Genomic DNA, 21,602 nt, shown 5'->3' on the forward strand with positions numbered 1-21,602 from the left:
CTGAGTTTGAGGCCAGCTGATGTACAAAAGAAATTTCAGGACAAGCCAGGGATGTTATACAGTAAAACCCTGTCTTGAAAAAACAAACAAAAAGATAATGTGTGTCTGGAGTGAGCAGGCTTGGAGTGACAGACAGGACAGTAGAAGCACGGATGCCCGTGGCTGCAGGAATCCTTAGGAGTCTTGGGAGGGGTCATGAGAATGGAATGCAGAGAATGGAAGGATTTAAACAGCAAGGAGGAACCCTGGGAAGACTGGGTGAATGTATGTACCATTATACACACTTGAAAGGAAGGGGTTCTGGGGAGCTGTGCATGTGATTCAGGGGAGACTTGAGAAAAGTGACTTTTCTGTGGGGAAGTGCATGAGTTACAAAAAGCTTGATTTCTGTTTCTGCATACTAAGTTTGCTGGGGATACCCTGATAAAGAAAGGTGGTAACGATTTATTTTCATAAGTCAAATGAGTTCAGAGATGGTTGGAGTAGAAAGCACAATTCAATAGCTAGTTATCCCACGTGTCTGAGAGCACTGGTCAGGAAATACGGCAAGAGAGGAGAAAGCCCCGAGACTAACCCAGTGTACTCTTGAGTCTCATCCAAGCACGGAGAGGCTGGAGTAGGCGTGGGAGGCACAGCAGAGGTCCAGGACAAGAGCTTAGCAAGGCTGCCCACTGTGGTGTTGGCCTCTGGGGCCCAGGAGAAGGCAAAGGTGCACACGTAGTACACCCGACAATCTCTTATTTCCTCCTCCAGAACATGCATTTAGTTTATCATCATCATCATTGCATGTAGAGAGTTGATGCTTGGTCTAACACTGACCACTTGAGGATTAGTGATGGTGACACCTTCAGCCTCACCCCCAACCCCGCAAAACAGTTTCTCTGTGGAGCCGGTGGCGTTCCTGGAACTCACTTTGTAAACCAGGTTATCCTTGACCTCAGCGATCCACCTGCCTCTGCCTGCTGAGTGCTGGGATTAAAGGTGTGCGCCACCACCACCTGGTAATCTTTAGCTTTTAACTGGGAGGGCTTTCAGAGATGAGAAGTCCTTTCCCCCCTAGTTTACCTATTGTTACCTAAATCATCTCTTGCTATTCACGAATTATGTAAAACTTTATTTAAATTAAAAGAACAGATTTATAAAGTTCTATTACATTTTATTTTATTTTGTGTGTGTGTCTGTCCATGCATATGCACACCACACTGCACACATGGAGGTCAGAGAACAGTTAGTGGGAGTCAGGCCTATCCTTCCATCATGTAGGTTTTGGAAATCAAACTTGGGTTGTGAGAATTTGTGACAGAGGCCTTTACCACTCAGCCATTTCACCAGCCCTAAAAAGTTTAGAAACATTTTTGTGCATGTGTTCATGTACTTCTGCCATGCCATGCATGTGGAGTCCAGAGCACAGCTACGGGAGTCTGTTCTTCCATCGTGTGGGAGCCAGGGGTTTGAACCCGACAATCTCTTGATTAATTAAATTAAATAATTAATAGTAAGTATTAAGAATTAAATAATTAGGGCCTGTCAGGCTTGGCAGCAGGCACCTTTACTTGTTGAGCCACCTGGACAGCCCCTAATTATTTAATCAGTTCTTAAATACAGAGGTATTGCTACAAAAAATTAAGATAATACACTGATTTCCTTTTACTGAAAACGTTTGAAAACCAGGAAATCTAATCACCTACACTTGTTATTACATTTCAGCCAAATTCCCTGCATTTTATTCTGTCCCTTCCAGTCATGTTACCTCAAGCTGCAGACTTGAGTTATGACCCACAGAGGAGTACACAGACTTACTGGTGCTTCTTTGAGCCAAGCCAAAGAGTAAACGTCTGTTGAAGTCATTCCTAAACATGTACACCACACAGACTCCCTATCGACTACTGTCGAGAAGGCAGGAGGGAATCCTGCCTTAACCCACTCCTTTACCCCACAGAAAAGGCAAGAGGAAAAGGACGTCACAGGATTCATTAGCTGGTTTGTTCTAGCAGAGTTTACTTACATCATTTACTTACTCATCACTGCCAGTAAGAAAGAACAGTGTGAGAAGGACAGCTGAATGGACTCTGGTCAGAATGATTCCCTAGTGTAACATGCACAGTTCTTGCTTCTCTCTGATCATGTGTGGCTGATCTTCTCACTCTGTCTGTTGCTTTGTCTGCTGTTCTCTCTCAGCTGACAGGGTATCTCTGTACCTGTTCTTTTCTACACACAGGGAAAGCCATCTCTGCTCTCCCAGAAAGAAGGTCCTTGTACTGGGAAGGACCGACCTTGGTACTAAGAATAAGAGCAAAGGTGTGCAGGTCTTTAATTCATGTTTTTGGATATGAACATACTCAATCTTTAGTATGTGGATGGGGTTTCTTAGGATAACTGAAAAGATTTGGGGAAGGGGTCAAGGTTGGATGCTAACCACTTGTGATTGGCTCTTTGCCTCAAAGACTTGTTTCAAAGTAGCCCAGAAAAAGTTGTGTGGTCCTAGGCCGGGTATGGTGGCACACACCTTTAATACCAGGTCTTGGGAGGCAAAGCAGGCAGATCTCAAGAGTTTGAGGCCAGACTATCCAACAGAGTGAGTTCCACGACAGCCAGGGCAACACAGAAACCCTGTCTCAAAAAAAAAAAAAAGGGGGCAAGCAAGTTTTGTAGTCCTAAAAGACACAAAAGCCCTGGACCCAACAAGTGGTGATGAAATGAGTTGGCATGAGAACGTGCTGCCCACTGTGATGTTGGTTTATTGTCTGCCTGGTTTGAGAGGTTTTGGTTGTAACTGGTCTTGGGCAAATGGTGCTTCTTCAGATATTGACTACATTGTAGCTACTGAAAAGGTGGAGTGTGCAAGCCTGTTCTGTGCTAGGACTCAGCTACCAACAGAGAGGGGGTATGTCTGTATGTCAGAACTTCAGGCCTGAACCTTGATTTGCTTCTGGATTCTGAGCCATTACTACTGCTCCACATGTATTGACTTTATTTTTATTTCTTTCTTTATTTTTACCTTGTTTGGGATATTTGCTTTTGGTTGCTTTCTCAGATTTACCTCACCATTCATTTGTGTTTGATGTTTCAGGGGCAAGCTTTGGAGGCCAAACAAGACATTTTTTCAAGGTCAAGAAGCAGCAGTGATGATGGACCAGAAGGCAGCGACTCTATGGACAGACGTTCCCAGGCCAGGGTCCTCCAGTGCAAGGAGGCTTTAACCTTCAGGGACAGCCGCCATCTTTTAACTCCATGATGAATCAGATTAGCCAGCAAGGCAGCTTTCCTCTCCAAGGGATGCATCCCAGAGCCAGCATTGTGAGACCACGGACAAACACCCCAAAGCAGCTGAGAATGCAGCTTCAGCAGAGGCTGCAGGGTCAGCAGGTGAGCCAGTTGTGTGCTTGCCCAGGCTTGTAGAGGCTCTCAGGCTGTGTTCGTCAGAGCTCTTGCCACTGGCTCTCCACTCCTTGCTAACCAAAGGAATTCCTTTTGCTTTTACTTCCGTTTGAGATTTTATTTGTGCAGGTGGTTCCTTGTTGAGGAGTTAAAATGGAGTATCTTTCTATAAGTATATCCTATGGTATGTATAACATTAGCAGTGGCAAAATGGCTCATGGCTCAGTGGGTAAAAGTGCTTCCCATGCAATCTAGACAACCTAGTTCAGTCCTTAGAGTCACGCCCTGCTTAGTGCATTCCTTTAATCCAGCACTTGGGAGGCAGAAAGAAGCAGGGGCATCTCTGTGAGTTCCCCAGGCCAGCCTGGGTTTACACAGTGAGTATCAGGCCAGCCAGGGGCTACCCAGTGAGCGCATGTCTCAAACAGAACAGGTGTAGAACATCAGAAATGATTTCCCCTGAAGGCAGCATGTCTTGACAGTCCTTGGAAGGCATTTTCTTTTTTGGTTTTTCGAGACAGGGTTTCTCTGTGCAGCTTTGCGCCTCTCCTGGAACTCACTCTATAGACCAGGCTGGCCTCGAACTCACAGAGATCGCCTGCCTCTGCCTCCCGAGTGCTGGGATTAAAGGAGTGTGCCACCACTGGCCTGGCGGAATGCGTTTTCTTTTTTTTTTTTTGGTTTTTTGGAGACAGGGTTTCTCTGTGTAGCCTTGCGCCTCTCCTGGAACTCACTTGGTAGCCCAGGCTGGCCCTCGAACTCACAGAGATTCGCCTGGCTCTGCCTCCCGAGTGCTGGGATTAAAGGCTGTGCGCCACCACCCGCCCGGCGCGTTTTCTTAATATGATACTTAAACCTTGATATTTTAGCTTTTCAGTTTAAAGACAGGATCTTGATAATACCAAGCAGGCTTTGAACACAACCCTTAGGAGCCCAGACAGGCTTTGAACTTGTAATCCTCCTGCCTCAACCTCTCATGCTGGGATTGTACACATGTGTGACCACCATTGTTGAGTTCAGCATTTTCATGGAAACTGTGTTTTGATATTTTTAAAGCTTTTAGTACCTGGGCTGGGACGTGCTCAGCAGTTGAGAACATGTGTTGCTTTTGCAGAGGACCTGTTTGGTTCCTGGCACACTCACACTGGGGACCTCTCAGTCTAACTCCAGCTAGGGATCCACATCCTCCTCCAACCTCTGAAAAATCTCAGTCATGCACATAAACCCACATACAGACATACACTTTAAATAAGAATAAATATTTAAAAAGAATTAATATTCCAAATAGAACTTCCATTTCTTCCTGATATTTCCTTAATTCCCAGTTGTTTTAAAACATAATTGCTTCAAAACATAATTGGCTGCACAAATTGTAAGTAAGTGCAGACAAATGTTGCTTATTACATTTGGTGGTGCTAGATCACTTGAGTAATAAGTGGCTGAGCTGAGTCCAGTGGGCTGGAGCCAGGGTATGGTTGTTCCTGAAGTGGGTTGAGAACTGGGGAAGCTGTGTGCCTATGCTCATGGTACTGTTTGTGTTTTATTATTTCTTTCTACTAAATGCTCACTGTTATCTGATTGAGTTAAGTTGTTCATTTGATTGTCTGAACAAGCTCTGGAGAAACCTGACCCCGAGAGTCTGTTGAGCTCCTGTTACAATGCTGTTGAAGCTGCACAGTTGCTCTCTGGCTTTACCCAGTGCCAGGCTTTACACACAGGCTTTACACACAAGCTTTACACACAGGCAAGGACTTGGAAGCATTTCTCTTCTATTTTTTTTTTAAAGATTTACTTTATTTTTTAATAAGGGTGTGTGTGTGTGTGTGTGTGTGTGAGAGAGAGAGAGAGAGAGAGAGAGAGAGAGAGAGAGAGAGAGAGAGAGAGAGAGAGAATATACATGTGCCTGCAGATAGAGTTGTGAGATCCCTTGGTGCTGGAGGTAGCAGTGACTGAGCCACCATGTAGGTGCTGTGAAAGGAGCCAGGTCCTCTGGATGAACAGTGCATGCTCTCAGCTGCTGAGTCATCTCAATTTAGATGTGGCTGGCTTCCCAGCTCAATCGGTTTGGAGAGATCATCTCACTGGGTGGTGCTAAAAATTTGTAAAGCTGATTGGTGTAGCTAGAGTTTTCCTGCCTGGCCCACAGTCAGGACAAATTTCTGCCACCCACCAGTCCCACAGCCACTCAGACCCAACCAAGTAAACACAGAGACTTATATTGCTTACAAACTGCATGGCCATGGCAGGCTTCTTGCTAACTGTTCTTATATCTTAAATTAATCCATTTCTATGAATCTATACCTTGCCATGTGGCTCGTGGCTTACCGGCATCTTCACATGCTGCTAGTCATGGCGGTGGCTGGCAGTGTCTCCCTGACTCAGCCTTCCACTTCCCAGAATTCTCCTCTCTCCTTGTCCCGCCTATACTTCCTGCCTGGCCACTGGCCAATCAGTGTTTTATTTATACAGAACGATATCCACAGCAGATTTGGGCTCATCAACACGATCCACTTGACCCTGCTAACTTCTCTCTGTTCAGTTTTTAAATCAGAGCCGGCAGGCACTTGAAATGAAAATGGAAAACCCTACTGGTGGTGCTGCTGTGATGAGGCCCATGATGCAGCCCCAGGTAAGTTCCTAGCAGAGGATGGACCTCGCCACATTCCAGCACAGGGCTTGGCTTTCTTAAACAAGTGAGAATAATTTTAAAGTTCTTGTAAGAATTGGTCCCATCACACTTTCTCTCTTTAGAAAAAGTTATTTTATGTTTATGAGTGTGTTACTTACATGGCTGTCTGTGCATGACCCTGGAGGCCAGAAGAGGAAGTGAGATCTTCTGAGACTGGAGTTACAGGTGGTTGTGAGCTGCCATGTAGGTGCTGGGAATTGAACCTAGGTCCTTGGAAAAGTAGCCAATGCTCTTCTAAGCCATCTCTCCAGCCTCCGTACTTAGTCTTTCAATCTTACTCTCCTTTGTGTTAGTAGTGAGGGGTTGGGGAGAAGGGATTCCTTCATTAAAACTACCAGTAAAATCTACCAGATTGAGTCCCTCTGTGATGAGGTGGTATGTGTAAGATAAGCCCTGAGCTTTTTAGGAATGTGTACATGCTTCTGATCCTAGATAGTGAGGACACGCGCTTACTGGGAAGCACTTAGAAGTCATAGGCATAAAGAAACATTTTTGATAATTTTCTTTTTCCTTTAATTACAGACAAGACACTGAGTATGTTTTCTCTATGATAGCTCATGTAGTGTGAAATCGGCACTGTGTGAAACTGATTGGTCCTTTTGTATTGGCTATCAGCAGGCTTTCTTTAACGCTCAAATGACTGCCCAGCAAAAGCGAGAGCTGATAAACCATCACCTGCAGCAGCAGCAGCAGAGAATGGCAATGATGATGTCACAGCCGCAGCCTCAGGCCTTCAGCCCCACCCCCCAATGTCACCGCTTCTCCTAGCATGGATGGGGTTTTGTCAGGACCAGCAATGCCACAAGCCCCCCCGCAGCAGTTTCCATACCCAACAAACTATGGTAAACCTGGCATACTGTGCCTTTCCCAAAGTAATCTTTGTTACTGAGGTCACAGGCTTCGCTAGGTCTGCTGTGTTTGAAAAACAAAATACTGTTCCCTCCATCTTGTCTGTGAGGAAAACTGACAGGTAGAGAGCAGTGTGTGTCGTAATGGGGAGAGAGTGAGAATGTTCTCTCAGTTGGGCTTTTTTCAACCCCAGTACCCCCTCTCGTTTGAAAAAAAATTACATAAGCCTTCCTTTGCCCATTTTTCATGTCCCAGTGGTGAAGAATGCTGTGTCATCTCTGGACACTCTAGCCAAGGGGACAGATCCCAGGTGTGGGCTTCAGTCTCTTTTCTCAGTGACCTAAGTCCCCACTGTGATTATGCTAAGCACTCTGTGCTTCAGTCCTGCCTTTGGGAGGTTCTGGGATAAACTGGGATGAAGGTGTCTCGTTGGGAGAGTGCCAGTTCTAGCACGCAGCCCTGCCCTCTGGGAAGGAGGAGTCTCTCTCACAGAAGGGCATGAAGCAGCTGCCTTCCCAGTGGGTCTAGATGGCATCTTTCTTACTAAACCCACGACTTTGTCATCTTAGTGAGAAGCACTCAGAGCAGCTACCTGTGGCCCTCTCTTTCTTCACCACTCTCTACCACCTAGGATGCCGAGATTCCAAGGGCGCAGCATTGGAACATTGGTTCTTGTTTATTTCTTCAAGGGATGGGACAACCACCAGATCCAGCCTTTGGGCGAGTATCCAGTCCTCCTAATGCAATGATGTCATCAAGAATGGGGCCTTCCCAGAATGCCATGGTGCAGCATCCTCAGACTGCACCCATGTATCAGTCCTCAGAAATGAAGGGGTGGCCATCAGGGAACCTGGCCAGAAGCAGGTGAGGAGTGTGACTTATCTTTATGTCCTAGTGCTGGAGGCATGGACTGTTTCTCAGTCACACTTAGGAGGGAGAGACCATGAGGCTTGGCTCAGAGTTAGAAACAAGGTGTTTGGCTTATTCAGGGTTGCTTTGTACCATGTCCATATCCGTTAGCATGCTGAGTCCCGACAGCTGTGGAAAACAGAAGGCAGGCAGGCTCTTTTCCTCAGGCCAGGGGTAGTGGCTAGCCTTTAATCGGGAGGCAGAGGCAGGAGGATCTCTGTGAGTTTGAGGTCAGCCTGGTCTACACAGGGAGCTCCAGGATAGCCAGAGGTACATAATGAGGTCCTGTCTCTAGCAACAGCAACAAAACAAGACTTCCATTCTTTCTTTGGTGTTTTCTGCTTTGGTACAACTGTGACAGTTGGTGTGCCCTGTAGTCTGAGTTGATGTGGAAGCAACATTACCCTTTCTTTGCAGCTCCTTCCCCCAGCAGCAGTTTGCTCCCCAGGGGAACCCTGCAGCATACAGCATGGTCCACATGAACAACAGTGCTGCTGGGCACTTGGGACAGATGAACATGGCCCCCATGCCCATGTCCGGCATGCCCATGGGGCCTGATCAGGTATGGGTATCTATTCTTAACTCTCTAAAAAGGGTTTTCCTTCTGGTTAGACCCAGAACCCTGTCAAGGTGGTCTGTAGACTTTAACTCAGATGTATAACTTACACAGAATAGTTCTGAATAGAGCATTTGGTTTGAAGGTCCTGGGCTATTAGGTGTTTGTGTGGAAGTAGATTCTAAAGAGTCAGAACCAGTCAGCCGTGCCTGGCAGGGGTGCAGATGGCGGATGGTTTTCTGCCATGCTGACTGTTTTCTTTTGTTAACAGAAATACTGCTGACATCTCCCCAGTGGGACCGATAAGGAAATCACTGTACAAATGACACTCACTGCACAGGACCATCGGGAGGTAACCAAGGACCAGCTTGACCACCAGGGTGTTCCAGTGCTGTCATTTGAGTGGGACTGGGTCTCAAGCTGAAGCGCACTGTCTACCTGATGCCCTGCCTCTGTGTGGCATGGTCTTCTGCCTCATGGGGATGTGATTCTGGAGATAGGAATTGCATAGTCACCACTCTCCCAGGTCACTTCCTTCTGCCTTGCCAGCCAAAGTCTTCACATAAATCTAGGTGGCTAGGGTTTCTGTCTTGTAGCACTGGACGAGGAGCACAGTCTGTCTTCAAGGGTTTGTCACCAAGTAGTTCTGTGTCGCTCTTCTGTCCGGGGGAACCAGTGTTTCTGCGCTCTTGTCCTTTACAGGGGTAGTCCCCAGAGTCTGTTGTCTTAGGTTTTCTCCTGATGAGGTCCCGATACCCTGTAATTCTCAAGGATTTGTCATTGATGTTAAATGGCTTTGCAGAAGGGAAAATGACAATACTGACTTTTCCCATGCTGATGTGCAGCCAAGTGCACTTTATTTAGGAAATCGCGGAGAAATGCAATATTCCCGAGGGCGTGAGGAATGGTGAGCCACGTTCCTGGTTTTTGTCTGCACTAATCTGTTAGGACAAGAACATGATTGTTGTTTGTTTGTTTGTTGTTTTCTTTCAAGTACTGGCGTCACCCTTTGCCTATATGGTAGAGCAATAATGCTTTGAAATAAACTTGTGAAACCCAAGGCCAGGTACTGCACTCTGAATCAGAAGCTCGCAGTGTTTCTGTGAATAGATTTCCTTTTTGTAAATACGATCTTTTAAGATATTGTATTATGTAAAAATATGTACATACCTTTTTTTGTAGGTCACAGCAGCTCATTTTTTACAGAGTTTGTGAAGCTAAATATTTAACATTGTCGATTTCTGTAAACTCCATGCAGTGAGGGCTACAAGCGGGGACACCGGGATGCCACAGCCTGGGGAGGAAGAGCAGCCTGCAGCTTCCCACCTCACCTAAGCTTCTTAAAGTCCTCATTTGTTCAGATGGAGTCATTTTAAAATTTTAAAAATTTATTTACCAGAGAACTACGCACTTTGTTAATTTGGGTGAAGGAATAGATATGGGGAAATGAGCTTTTAAAAAACCACCCAAGAATTTAAGAAAGAAAAAAAAATCAAATTGATTTCAAAAAGGATCTTTCTTTGCGTTTTTAAGCAGTTCATAAATTAAATGATAATAGTATGTAGCCCATTCATCCTTTTAGGAGTGATTTTGATTGGTAGGACCTGAGCCGCAGGTTTAGCTGGAAGGCACTGGGGCTTTGCTGTGTGGTCTGCTGTCTGCTCAGCTCTCCTGTTGTTCTGCTCATGGGGTCTCTCACTACCTCTCTGCATCAGGATGCCGGGTCAGAACCAGGCCTGCCACTGCTGCTGGGTCAGAGGGAGGGCCTTGTCACTCGCTAGCCCTCCCCGCCACTTCTCTTGCCTCCTCTTGGCACCTGTTGTAGTCAGTTTGGAGTAGGGGAAAATCAGATTTAATGCCCTTTATTTGGGTTTTCTTAGGTTCAGACAATTAAGTGGAATTGGATTGCTAGACTATCGGTAGCTTTCAGAGATCCCTGCCAGCCTTGGCATTTCTGAGAGCCAGTTAACTTTTCAAAGTCACACATTTAGCCGCTTGTTCTCCTTGTCCCTGAAGGGACATCACTCCATTCTTCTGTCTGTGAATAAGTGAAGCTTGCTTCCAGAGCCACCTCAAGTATGGACTTGACTTTCCAACGTGTTTAGGTCATGATGGGATCCCCCTGTGACTGACCTACTGTCTCAGATTGTAAATCCATAAGCTTCCATTGTGTCGCTATGCTCTGCAGGTGACACTCTGTCTGAGTTGGGCTGGGTGTGGCTGAGACGTCCATGCTTAGACTGTGTAGCCACAGTGGTGCTCCTGCCTCTTTTAAAGACATTTACAACCCAACTTTGTGATTCTTTCCTCAGCACCCCAATGCCAGGCTAACTGGTTGGCACCCCTTTTGTATGGGGGAAAATGAAGTTTATTAGGTTTTTATATTTTCTACTTATTTTTATTGGTGCAAATTCAGAATTCTGGTTTCTTTGAACAGTCTTTGGGACAATTTGTTGTTTTACCTGGCTTGCCCTTTAGTCTGTTTTGGGTCCTTCTCTTTGTACTCCTGTTGCCTACCTCGCCTCCCCCTCCCCCCTGGCCCCCTTTTCAACCTTGGTGTCTTTTGGGCGAACAGTTTAATCTTCCCATCTGCTTTGATGATGTGGGACATTTCCAGTACCTACTTTTTTGCTGAATCCAAAGATATATAAATAAAAATATATTTTATGAAGATCAAATGATATTAAGGAAACATGTTTCTTCAGAAATAAACGAAGCTGTACTGTTTGCTGTTGGTATTAGCACGCTCTCTCTCTGAACTGTGCCCTGACATTAACAGCTGTTCATCAGGATTAAATGCTGAGATGAGTTGGGGGTATGGAGCAGTGGGTACTGCAGAAGATAATGGCTTGACAGCCTAGAAGTTTCTTGATTCAGAGGCAGATGCAGCTGGACCATCCAGAGGATTGCCAGTTGCTCACAGGCCAGTTCAGTCCCTTTCGATCTGTGGAGGGAGGACGTGAGTTCTGTTCCAAGTGGGGTGTTCACAGGAGTAAGCCTCTAGGCTAGCTGAAACTGATCCTGCCTTGAAGCACCAGGGGTTATTGCAGTGTGGATGGTTTAAAAATCTCCAGTGCAGAGGGTTTAAAAAGCAGGGCATTATTTTTTGTTCTTGCCCCCCATTTCTCTTCTCTTTGAATATATATATGGAGTTTTGAAAAAGATGAAATGTCATTCTGAGAGCAGCAAATTCTCAGGAACCGACACCACTAAGGATACGTTTGGGTTTAATCAAGTTTATATTAAGTGTCACCTAAAATGGAGTCATTCTTTCTTTACCTTGCAAGGAATTGAACCCATGTGGGTGGCTCAGTTGGGGTGAGCTTTGAATGACTTGCTGACTGTCTGGATGCTCTTGTAAATAAAGATTTCTATTTAAACCTCAGCCTAAGCATGCTTTTCCTCTCCTCCACACGCCCAGGTCTAGGGTGAAAGAGGGCTAAAGAGTATGGAATAAGACACTCCTGTGTCTGTGAGAAGCCTGGGCCTGTTCAGGGCATTTGAAAACTACAGGGACTCTTTAGACAAACACAGTGCCCTCTGCTGACATGAGTTGGGTTCACCTTTCTGCCTCTACCTGCCCTAGCTTTCTGGCAGTCACATGGACCGGGTCACCCTACTTGGTTTAACAAAGGGCTGCATTTGCCTTACTGTTGAGAAACAGACTTCCAGATGCCCCAGAGCTGGTGAGACTTACCTGTGAGGCCCCTTGAAGCACGGTAGGTTTAATATTAATGTACAGCCCTCTGCTTCTCCAGACCCCTCTCAGCTGAAGGTGAACCCTTCCCAAAGGCACTGGCAGTATCTTGAATGCTTAAAGAAAAGATTAAAAAAAAAAAAAAAAAAAATCCCACCATAGTCTTTTACAAAAATTCAAAGATTTTTTTTTCATACCAATAGCTAGTCATTGGCTGGGGGTATGAACACTGTGAGATTGTACTTACACTACAAAATTTCTTTACAAATACAATGTCATTAAACACAGGACACACATGAACTTGGGTGTTCAGTACCTTAGAAAACATCAGTTCTGGGATGGATAACAAAGGAATGAATCCTGGACGGGAACAGAAATGTCCACAAGCTCAAGGGATTTTCGCTGACACTGGCCACAGAGCGTTTATTGACACCACGACTCTTGAAAATGGGATTTTGTATTAGTGAGATTCCCCTAAAAGTCCCTGTGTTGGTTACACGTGAGCGGTCACATATGTACAGTGAAGGCAGCTTCAGAGGCAGCGGCTCATCCGGCCAGGTGAATGGTGCCACTTTTGTGCTATTGACTCATGGCCGGACTGCCTTGTCGGCAGCACTCGGGAGTTGCCCATGTCCGTGCTTTCTCCAAAGAATAAGAAGGTTAAAAGCTTGTTTCCCTATACGACTTAAACAGAATCCCAGCAACTTTCATCCCTGGAAGAAATCCATGGAAATCAGTTCTGTTGTCCTTCTGAACCTCAGCGGGCTGGCAGAGACTCCAGGCATGAGAATTCGTTCTGTGTAGCTGGTGAGGTTCCAGTCCAAAGCAAAGCAGGGCAAAAAATGGGCCCGGGGAAGTCTGGGTGCTGTCCTCAAGGATTTCGTGTCCCAGGAGCAGGCCCTGCCTCCTGTCAGGCCTCCCAGTTCCAGCACTGGGAATCATGTGGTTTTGCATGGCCTGGGCAGCCACACAAGGCCTCTGGTTTTGGAGGTTCCTCTCTAGGGCCGCTTAACCTTCCCAGCCTTCCCAAAGCTGTCCCCTGCAGAACAAAACAGTGCTATTCAGACTTTTAAATCAGCCCTACACTGTGCAAAGCTTTGGTTTAAGGGTGTGGCTGATGAGCATTAGGCCATGAGGGGAGCAATTGCTCCACCCAGTTGTCTCATAATTGCTCACTTATCGACTCAGTGGCCCCTTTTAAGAGTCTGGGTAGAATTGTGCCTAAGGATTTGAGATGCATGTTCTGGAAGCTGGCCCATTACTGTCCGCAAAGCCACAGAATTCACATGCATGAAGAGGGACGGAGGCCAGGGTGGGTCACTACAGAGAGGGGAGTGGACAGATGAACTGTCAGTTTTAAGGTGAATTTGCACACATTTGCATTTTTTTTTTTTTTTTTTTTTTTTTTTTTTTTTTTTTTTTTTTTTTTTTTGGTTTTTCGAGACAGGGTTTCTCTGTGTAGCTTTGCGCCTTTCCTGGATCTCGCTCTGTAGACCAGGCTGGCCTCGAACTCACAGAGATCCGCCTGCCTCTGCCTCCCGAGTGCTGGGATTAAAGGCGTGCGCCACCACCGCCCGGCTCCACATTTGCATTTTTGACAGAATCTGGCAAGCTGTATTGCACCCCTTGTGGAAGAAATTGGCTGCCCCTAGACTCAAAGTGAACTGTGGGTTGCTGCAGTCTCCACGTGGCCTGTGACAGCCATTCTGCTGAGAAGGGTGTACATTGCAGCCACATCCTTCAAGGTGTCTATCAGCTGTAGTCCTTAACCACTCCTCAACACTGTCAGCTCAAGCTCACAGATTATTAGAGAATGGCAATCAATTAGGATTAGCTATTAATTTGAAGTTATGAAATGTATTATAGAAAAAACAGCTATTACTTTGTCCCCCCCTCTCAGCATGGGAACAGCCCCAGAGGAAACAAGGCTTGGTGGGAGAACTTTTGCCTAGCATGAATGATTCCTGGCTTCAACCCCTAGTACTGGAGGGGAAAAAAAAAAAAGACAACAGCAGTAAAACCTGAAATTAGCAAGACAGAACCAGCTCTACTTGTCTGCAAACTGGTTCTTCAACTCACAGTGATTTGGAAGAAGGTCTCTTCATTTCTGGCCATTTTCGACGCTGAAACTGCCTAAAGGGATGTGCCAAAAGGAAGATGTATGTGTTAACCATCACCAAGAGATTGTATTGTCTCCTCCCAACTCCCCCAGGAACTGTGCAAAGATGGTGTCTGAGGTGATGCCTATCACTGGGTCATTAGGCCCTTGGTGGACAGTTTCTCAATAGGTACAACCACAAAAAAACAAACAAAAAACCAAAAAAACAAAAAACAAAAAAAAGGTCAAGATGGGGTAACTTAGCCCGAACTGAAGTAACAAAACCAAATACCTGTATTGCTCATAGCTTCCTCCATCTTTAAGTCCTAAGTGAGAGATGAACAGAACAGGAACAGTTTGAGGTGAAATGGTACAAACTTTGTGACCACTAAACACCTTTGGCTTGTCATAGTGCCAGGGCCAAGCTGTCAGCAGTGTTTCTTGCTCAGGTAGAATGGGTGAACGATGATGACCTCTTTAGTATGCTAGGTGACCTTATAGATTTCCCCCCCGACCCCTGCTGACCCCAGTTAGCCATAGTATGCATGAGCCTTCATTCACAATGGCCTTCGTGGGGAAGCAGGCACAGGGTGGGTACTAGTGCCACACAAAATCATTGGCTGTGGGTGGGTGAGGGACTCCCTATGGTTGCACTCTGAATTCCTGAGGATATGGGATGTGACTAAATGCATGAGCATGGAGTCAGCCAGTGGGTTCGCTTTACTCGCTTCTAAGCTGGGCAGAGCATCACCTCATTGGCTGTTGTGAGTTCCCACATACCACTTGGCACTGTGCTTGGTACAGTACTTAGATGACATTGCACAACCGTCACAAAGTAGTCAGGTGTTTCCTGCTACTCCTCTGAGCCACTCTGGCCCTCCCCCCCATCATAAAGCAGACTGGCCCCCCTGGGTCTGTCTCCTCCACTTCTCACTTGTCTGATGGGAACTCTAGGCATCTTAGGACAAACAGGGGACCAAGAGTTCTGAGGCTGTTCCCTCTACACTTGGCTGTGGCTCATAAGCACAAGACATCCTCTTAGTGGTTTCCATCTTAGAACATTCAGCTGGTACCTTGAACTTAGAACTGCTGGGTTTATCCTGATTTCCCCCCAAAACCCAGGAGTAGCCTGTGCCACCTCCTTTTCTGTTATCTCCTCTTCACAGCACCACCAAGTTGTATGGGCTTCAGTACTGCACCTCAAGTCCATTATTATCTCTCAGTCTTGATGGATAACTGTTAGGTGCCACTATCTACCAGATCAGGCTTCACCTTCTACTTAGTAATCGCTGTCTTTTTTAGAAAGTTGACTTTCACTGCCCAAACTTAAATGCTTCCATCAGCTCCCCAAACCATCTCAATTAAAGTCTAAAATTTTTTTCTCTGTGGCCTGCAGGGCCTGTATAGGAGGGCTGGCTGACCCTGCTTGTCACACATCCATCACTCCAGCCACACAGTTTGTCTGTGCTCTGCCCACTGCAGCTGCCCCAGGTTGTTCAGCAGTTGACTGCTGCTTCCTCACAGTGCTCATTCCTGATCTAGCACAGAGCCCCAATGATCCTGTCTCACTTCATTGAAGCCAGAGGCTTCCCTGTATGGACCCTTGCTCCAAGCAGGATGCCACCTCATATGTTTGCTTCCCTAACTCACAGGGTTACGGTCTGTGGAAATAATGAACAAAGTGGGGGGAGGGATGTGAAAGAAGTTTGTGTTCTGTATCGATTGTAAAGGCTCTTGGGAAGCACAGTCCTGTGAAAGTCAGAGGTGTTTATAGCCTTCCCCATCATTTGTCTTGATTGGACCCTTCCCTGTGATTCTGGGTTCACTTTTGGGGCTGACATGATCTAAGCTCTTCTCTGCAGGTTCCGCAATGGGACCCCTACTCACCCAGGTCCATGTTTCGGGTCCGGGGGTTGCACTGCTTGTAGCCTTTACAGCTTCTCAGCTCCATGAGCTGCACATGCAGTTGGTTGAGGACGTCCCTGTCCAGTGTGTTCACGGCGTTCATCAGCTGGTGGGAAAAGGTAGCTGTTAACAGGGAATGTCCTGGGACCCCTACCTCCATCCCCTCTTCAAACCACAGCACTTAACTCAGGAGGGCTGGGAGTAGAGGTGCTAGAGGGGTACTGTCAATACCCCAGCTCCACTTGCGCACGAGCCACAGTGTGGAGGGCTTAGATGATGGGTCGGATCCTCCCTGTCAGGTCTGCTTAGTGGGGCTAGAAAGTCGGGAGAAGACAAGCTATGCCCTTGTACTTAACCTTGAACTTGTGGAGCTGCCCACGAGGTATCTTGCATAGCTGGGAAAGAACCTTTAAGCCTCATGTCTTTTGTTCCCCTTGATGAGAAAGCGGCCACTTGGTACAGAGGTGGCTCAGGGGCGTTGAGGCCTTGCCTAGTGTGGTGGCTACTGATGATCACTGACTGACATTGTCTGCCACTCTCGGTGGTAAAATATGGGCTGAACCTATCAGTGTGGCTACTGAAGTCACGTCGCATGCATGAAGCTGCTTCAGGCTTTTTGAATGCAGTAGAATGGTTGGACATTACAGAGGTCACCCTCTGGAACAGCTAAGACACAAAGTTCTGGTTCCCAGGTGCCCTGTGGCTTGTGCTTATCTCGTGTGGCTCTGAGCCATTTCAATCCTATCTGTGTTGAGGTTGTTTACAATAAGGAAACAGTGCACAGAGCTTGCCTCGGGTGCAGGCCAGGTGTTAGTGTTGCTGGTCTGCACTGTCCGTGCAGCCTAGTGTGTCCAGAACATGGCCTGATCCTGTGGCTCCATTGCCCTAAGGGTTCACAGAAGTACCTGCTGAGCCTTGAGAGGGAAAAGCTGTACCGTAGATCAGACAGGCAGAGGGAATGGAGGGAGACACATGTTGACTACCCAGACTCCAAGTGGCCTTGGAACTCACTCTTCCCGTCCTTGGGACCTGGTGGGACGTATCTGCCCTTCTGCAGAAGTGTGTGTGGATATCTATCTGGTGGTGCCTGTGTGCCCCACACTCCCGTCTCCCCATCTTTCTGGTGGGACCCAAACCTGGTAAGGGTCTGTACTGAGGTCAAAGTATTCTATGAAGCCGGTTGCGAATTCACAGAAGAGGAAGTTGTGGGTCTCGTTGATGGTCCTCAAGCACCAGTATGTGTTGTTGTTGGCGCTGGTGCAGGCACAGAAGGGCCCCACTGTGAGAGAAGAAAGCACGTCCTGAGTGTGCGCACGCGGAGAAATGAGTCTGTCGGACAGCTTCCCTGAGCCAGCCTCTCACATGCCAAGTGACAGGCTTGTACCGGGCACGGGTTTCTAGGACACCTCCAGGGTCCAGCAGTTTGGCCCTCTGAAGCCTGGGGAAGGTAGGTGGCCGTATACAGGCCCCCCCCACGCCCTGCCTACCCCTGCTCGCTCATGCACAGCCATCCCACCCCCTCCCTCCCTGCCCCCCCCCCCTCACTCACGTGTCCAGAGAGGCGCGGTCTGCCAGTGGTGGTTGTCGTGGGTAAAGCACGTGAGGCCTGGCATGCTGCACGTGTCGTTGTTCTGGAGACGCTTGAGCAGCTTTCGAAGTTTCTTCTTGCGTTTCTGCTCCCGCAACAGCCATACCTTGTCCTTCTCCTGCAGCCCCTTCCTGGGGGCGCAGAGGACCACACACACTTAGGACCCAATTCTGTGGCCCACCCTAGTGGTTGGGCAGTCCCACCACTCCGAGTCCCACTGTTTACCCCAGGGCCTTCCTCCTTCTATAGCCTCCTTCAGGCCCCCTGCAGCACGAAGTGCAAAGTAAGGTTAGGATCCCTGCTCACACCCCGTGCCCTCCTTCCCGGGTGCCCAGTGCTTAGTGTGGCTACAACACCATATCCAGCCTCCAGCCACAGTGGGGACTCCAGAGGTCTTTCTAAGGACTGCACAGACCTCACCTCCCGGGGGAAACCCGGCTGGTCCTCTCTCTTTTCCTTGTCGGTTTTAGCTACAGGCAGGTAGCCATCTTTGGGAGCTACGTACCGGATCCCTGTGGCTTATCCCCACCCTTACCTGGAAGGTATCCCTGTGGCTTATCCCCACCCTTACCTGGAAGGTATCCCTGTGGCTTATCCCCACCCTTACCTAGAAGGTATCCCTGTGGCTTATCCCTACCCTTACCTGAAAGGGTGCAGACTGGAGCCTTTGTGCTTGAGGCGGCCTTTGTGTTGGGTGTGGTAACTGCAACACATCCCCCCAAACAAACAAACAACCCAGGAGTCAGAGCCTTGCAGGGCACCCTGGCAGGTATGCACTGGGGTTCCTGGGCTCCCATATGTCACTGATGTTGTCACTATTCTCTTGTGTAATGAGACTACACTCTCCTGGATGCCAGTTCCATGCGTGGCTTGGATGCCACAGGTAGACTGGAAGCTGGGCCTGGCCTCAAGAGGTCTCTCAGCCTTGACCTCAGAAGGTTGCTGCCTCTCCTGTCACATACCGAATGCTGAGAAGGGGACCTCAGGAACCTGAGTTTTCCAAGGTCTAAGTCAGCTAAGGTTCAGAACCATGTGCCTACTCCAGTTTAGATCAAGGAAAATTCTCAAAAAAAAAAAAATTGCTGGGGCTGGGTGATGGCAGAGGTGGCGCACGCCTTTAATCCCAGCGTTCTGGAGTCAGAGGCAGGCAGATTGCTGAGTTTGAGGCCAGCCTGATCTACAGAGCAAGTTCCAGGACAGCCAGGGCTACACAGAGAAACCTTGTCTTGAAAAACCAAAAATAAATAAAATAAATAAAAGTACAATTCTGGCATCATGTTCCACAGTCATATGTGTTATTCGACTACCACACTGAACAGTGACTGCAGATAGGATCCATTTCTTTCTGTGGGGGAAGTTCTCAGGGGCAGCCGGAACTCGCATGGACACCGAGACCCTCAGCCCAGCAGTCCCCAGTGATCGAGCAGTAAGAAGCGCGCGAAGGCCCTGCCTGAGCCATTTGCTAGGAAGGCCCTGCCTCCTGGTAGAGCTGCCTAATTGCAGCTCAGCCTGGCCACCTGAGAGGCGGCCCATGCGCCACGGGAGAGTTCTCACTGACTCCTTCATCCTGACAAGCAGAGATGCAATTCAAAAGCAAGGAATGGGGCCAGTGATGAGAGGGGGGTTTGTGTCTGCAGGGCTGGTCTGCAGGGGTCCAGCGGGTCCTGTGCTACCCCCTCCCCCTCCCCCCAGCTCCCCCTCCCCCCAGCTCCCCCTCCCCCCCAGCTCCCCCTCCCCCCTCCCCCCCAGCTCCCCTCCCCCCCCCCCCCCCCCCCCGCCCCCGCCCACCTGATTTTATGGCAGTCACATTCTTCTGGCCGCTTCTTCTTCAGGTGACCTCTGACTTCCCGCAGGTTCTTAATTTTGTTCTGTAGGGTTTCAATCTGAGGGAGGGGACAGAAGGAGCCAGAAATCACAGGACAATGGTGGGTGGCAGGGGACAGCCACGCCTACATTTGTGGTTCTGCCCGTGGAAGAGGGCTTCCCTTCTCCTCAGCGAGGATCCCCTGAAGGACCAGAGTCCTACTGTCCCAAGGGACAGCCAGCAGAGCCCACCAAGGCTAGAAAGGACGAACTCCATCAGAAGCATCGTGTGTGTCTAAAGCACGACAGACTGTTGTCCCCAGCCAGCTGACTCTGGGTTGAACCTGTCAGGTTCTAGGACTCAGATTCCTCTTCTGGGGTCATGGATTCTGGGATGGGGACCACTCTTCTGCCCCTGGCCTGTCTCCCTGCCCTCCCGATGGATGCTGCCCCGGAGCCCGTGGCACCAGACTGTGCTGCCCCCAAGTGGCCGAACCTCATGGTCAATGTGCAGTTTGTGGTCTTTCCAAGCCTGCAGAGACTTGTACAGGTCCAAGTCACACTGGACCGTGTCGTTCTCCAGGATATAGCACCTGCTCAAGAGGAGGGGTCGTGAGTGGCCCTGAGGGGTGAAGAGGGGCCCGGCCTGCCCCTTTACCCCCACCTGGACTCTCACCGATGGGTCACTTTGATGGGATTGGGGGCGGAATAGTCCGGAAGACCCCCGGTACCACTGAAGCTGCCACCATCCTTGTCGTCCTGGTCTTCTGGGGCCCCTGGCCAGTGCCGCTTGGTAAGGTTCCGGGGTTGGGGCACGTTATCCAAGCCTACGTGGTAGACCTCGCCGTCCACCTCGATGGCCACGGAACGGACGGAACGGTTCCGGGCATAGCTGGTCTTGTACTCTGTGGGCGGCAGAGGGGATGATGGGTTAGAGAGGCTGGGATGGCCTCGCCAGGTATTCCTGGCCATGGGTCTTCAACTGAGACGACAGGGATGCGACCCCAAGCATGCGTCTCAGTGTGGCCTGACGCGTGGGCTTGGGAGATCTATCTCTGGAAGTGGGGCCCAGGTCCTGGGGAGGTAGTTGCACCAGGCAGCCTGAGCAACAGTGACAGTTTCAGGAGAGCTGGTGAGCTGGCTTGGCGGGTCAAGATACTTTCACCTGGGGCTGACATCTGAGTTTCACCCCCTCAGCCCGAGCGGTAAAAGGAGAGAATGAACTCCTGCCAGATGTCCCCCGACCTCCTCCTGTGGGCCACAGGTGGCTTGTGGGAGCAGGTGAGTCTGCCGGTGTGGACTCCGAAAGCAGACTGTCAACATGGTTCTGATGGCTTGTCCCTCAAGTCACATCCAGACCTGACCACTGCCTCCTCTGACACTAAGGCCTGTCCATGTCGGCTGGCTTCTTGTCGGGCCTCAACCGTCTGTCTGCTGCTTTCACCTTTGGAATGGGCATTTGAGGGAGACTTGAGAACATTAAGTTGACCTCCTTATCTCTGCCCTCTCCAGACCACAGCGTTCCATCTGGAAGGAGACACTGAGCCTAGACTGTCCGGCTGGCCCCATGTGCGTGGCCTTGGTCCCTGTCCACACTTCTGGCCTCCTAGTGGCCTGTCCTATCACCGCTGCCCTCTTGAATGGTGGCTTGTGAGAGATCTGGCTGTGCTCCTAGGACACACCTAGGCTTGGAGGCAAGTAGCTGTGCAATTGAAAGTTCACGCGGCCTGGGCCCTGGCTGCTCCTCCTGCCTAGTTTGGCCAGGCCTGTGACACTTACTTTTCTTAAAGAGTTTGCGGCGTCCGGCCAGGCCCAGTTTGTAGTCTCCGCCCCCGTCACAGCTGCAGGCCTCACCGCTCTGCCCGTAGTACTTGGGCACCAGGTTGGAGAGGGCTCTGCCACCGCCGCCGCCGCCAAACCGCACGGGGCCCTTACATTTGTGCAGCTTCAGCGTCCCGGAAGCGTCTTCCACACACTGCCACTTCTGCGGGACACACAGCCGGGCTTCAGGCACCTGGGCTCCTGCCCTCTAGCTTGCCACACCTCCCTCCCCTCTCCCTGCCCTTGCTCAGTTTGGCAAATGCCATTTCCTTGCCCCGTCTCAGTGCCGGCTCCTCTCTCCTGTCCACA

General features: G+C 49.0%; 2 protein-coding genes across 7 annotated transcripts in view; one reads left to right on the forward strand and one right to left on the reverse strand.

Annotated features, from left to right (window-relative positions):
* The first annotated feature begins 1,856 nt into the window (after nt 1–1,856).
* LOC128101024 (nuclear receptor coactivator 3-like) lies at nt 1,857–11,766 on the forward strand. Its single transcript, XM_052723733.1, is given in 8 exon segments — nt 1,857–1,897; nt 3,138–3,366; nt 5,918–6,007; nt 6,686–6,805; nt 6,807–6,909; nt 7,606–7,780; nt 8,243–8,387; nt 8,653–11,766. Coding segments are annotated over 8 exon segments (915 nt in total). The 3' UTR covers nt 8,665–11,766.
* A 473-nt stretch (nt 11,767–12,239) lies between these two features.
* The window catches only part of Sulf2 (sulfatase 2), an 87,388-nt gene continuing 78,025 nt past the window's right edge, over nt 12,240–21,602 (reverse strand). For all 6 annotated transcript variants that reach the window (XM_052722539.1, XM_052722543.1, XM_052722545.1 and 3 more), the window contains exons 11-21: nt 21,252–21,456; nt 20,149–20,377; nt 19,969–20,065; nt 19,458–19,552; nt 18,313–18,372; nt 17,631–17,800; nt 17,218–17,360; nt 16,064–16,187; nt 14,469–14,502; nt 14,158–14,211; nt 12,240–13,117 (exon numbers count right to left, since the gene is read on the reverse strand). In XM_052722539.1, coding sequence (XP_052578499.1) covers nt 13,087–13,117; nt 14,158–14,211; nt 14,469–14,502; nt 16,064–16,187; nt 17,218–17,360; nt 17,631–17,800; nt 18,313–18,372; nt 19,458–19,552; nt 19,969–20,065; nt 20,149–20,377; nt 21,252–21,456 — 1,242 coding nt within the window. In that variant the 3' untranslated portion in view covers nt 12,240–13,086. The remainder of the gene's footprint in view (nt 13,118–14,157; nt 14,212–14,468; nt 14,503–16,063; nt 16,188–17,217; nt 17,361–17,630; nt 17,801–18,312; nt 18,373–19,457; nt 19,553–19,968; nt 20,066–20,148; nt 20,378–21,251; nt 21,457–21,602) is intronic.

This window comes from Peromyscus californicus, unplaced genomic scaffold, assembly GCF_007827085.1.
Source record: "Peromyscus californicus insignis strain IS unplaced genomic scaffold, ASM782708v3 Scaffold_7__1_contigs__length_154581171, whole genome shotgun sequence".
In the NCBI taxonomy this organism is placed as follows: Eukaryota; Metazoa; Chordata; class Mammalia; order Rodentia; family Cricetidae; genus Peromyscus; species Peromyscus californicus.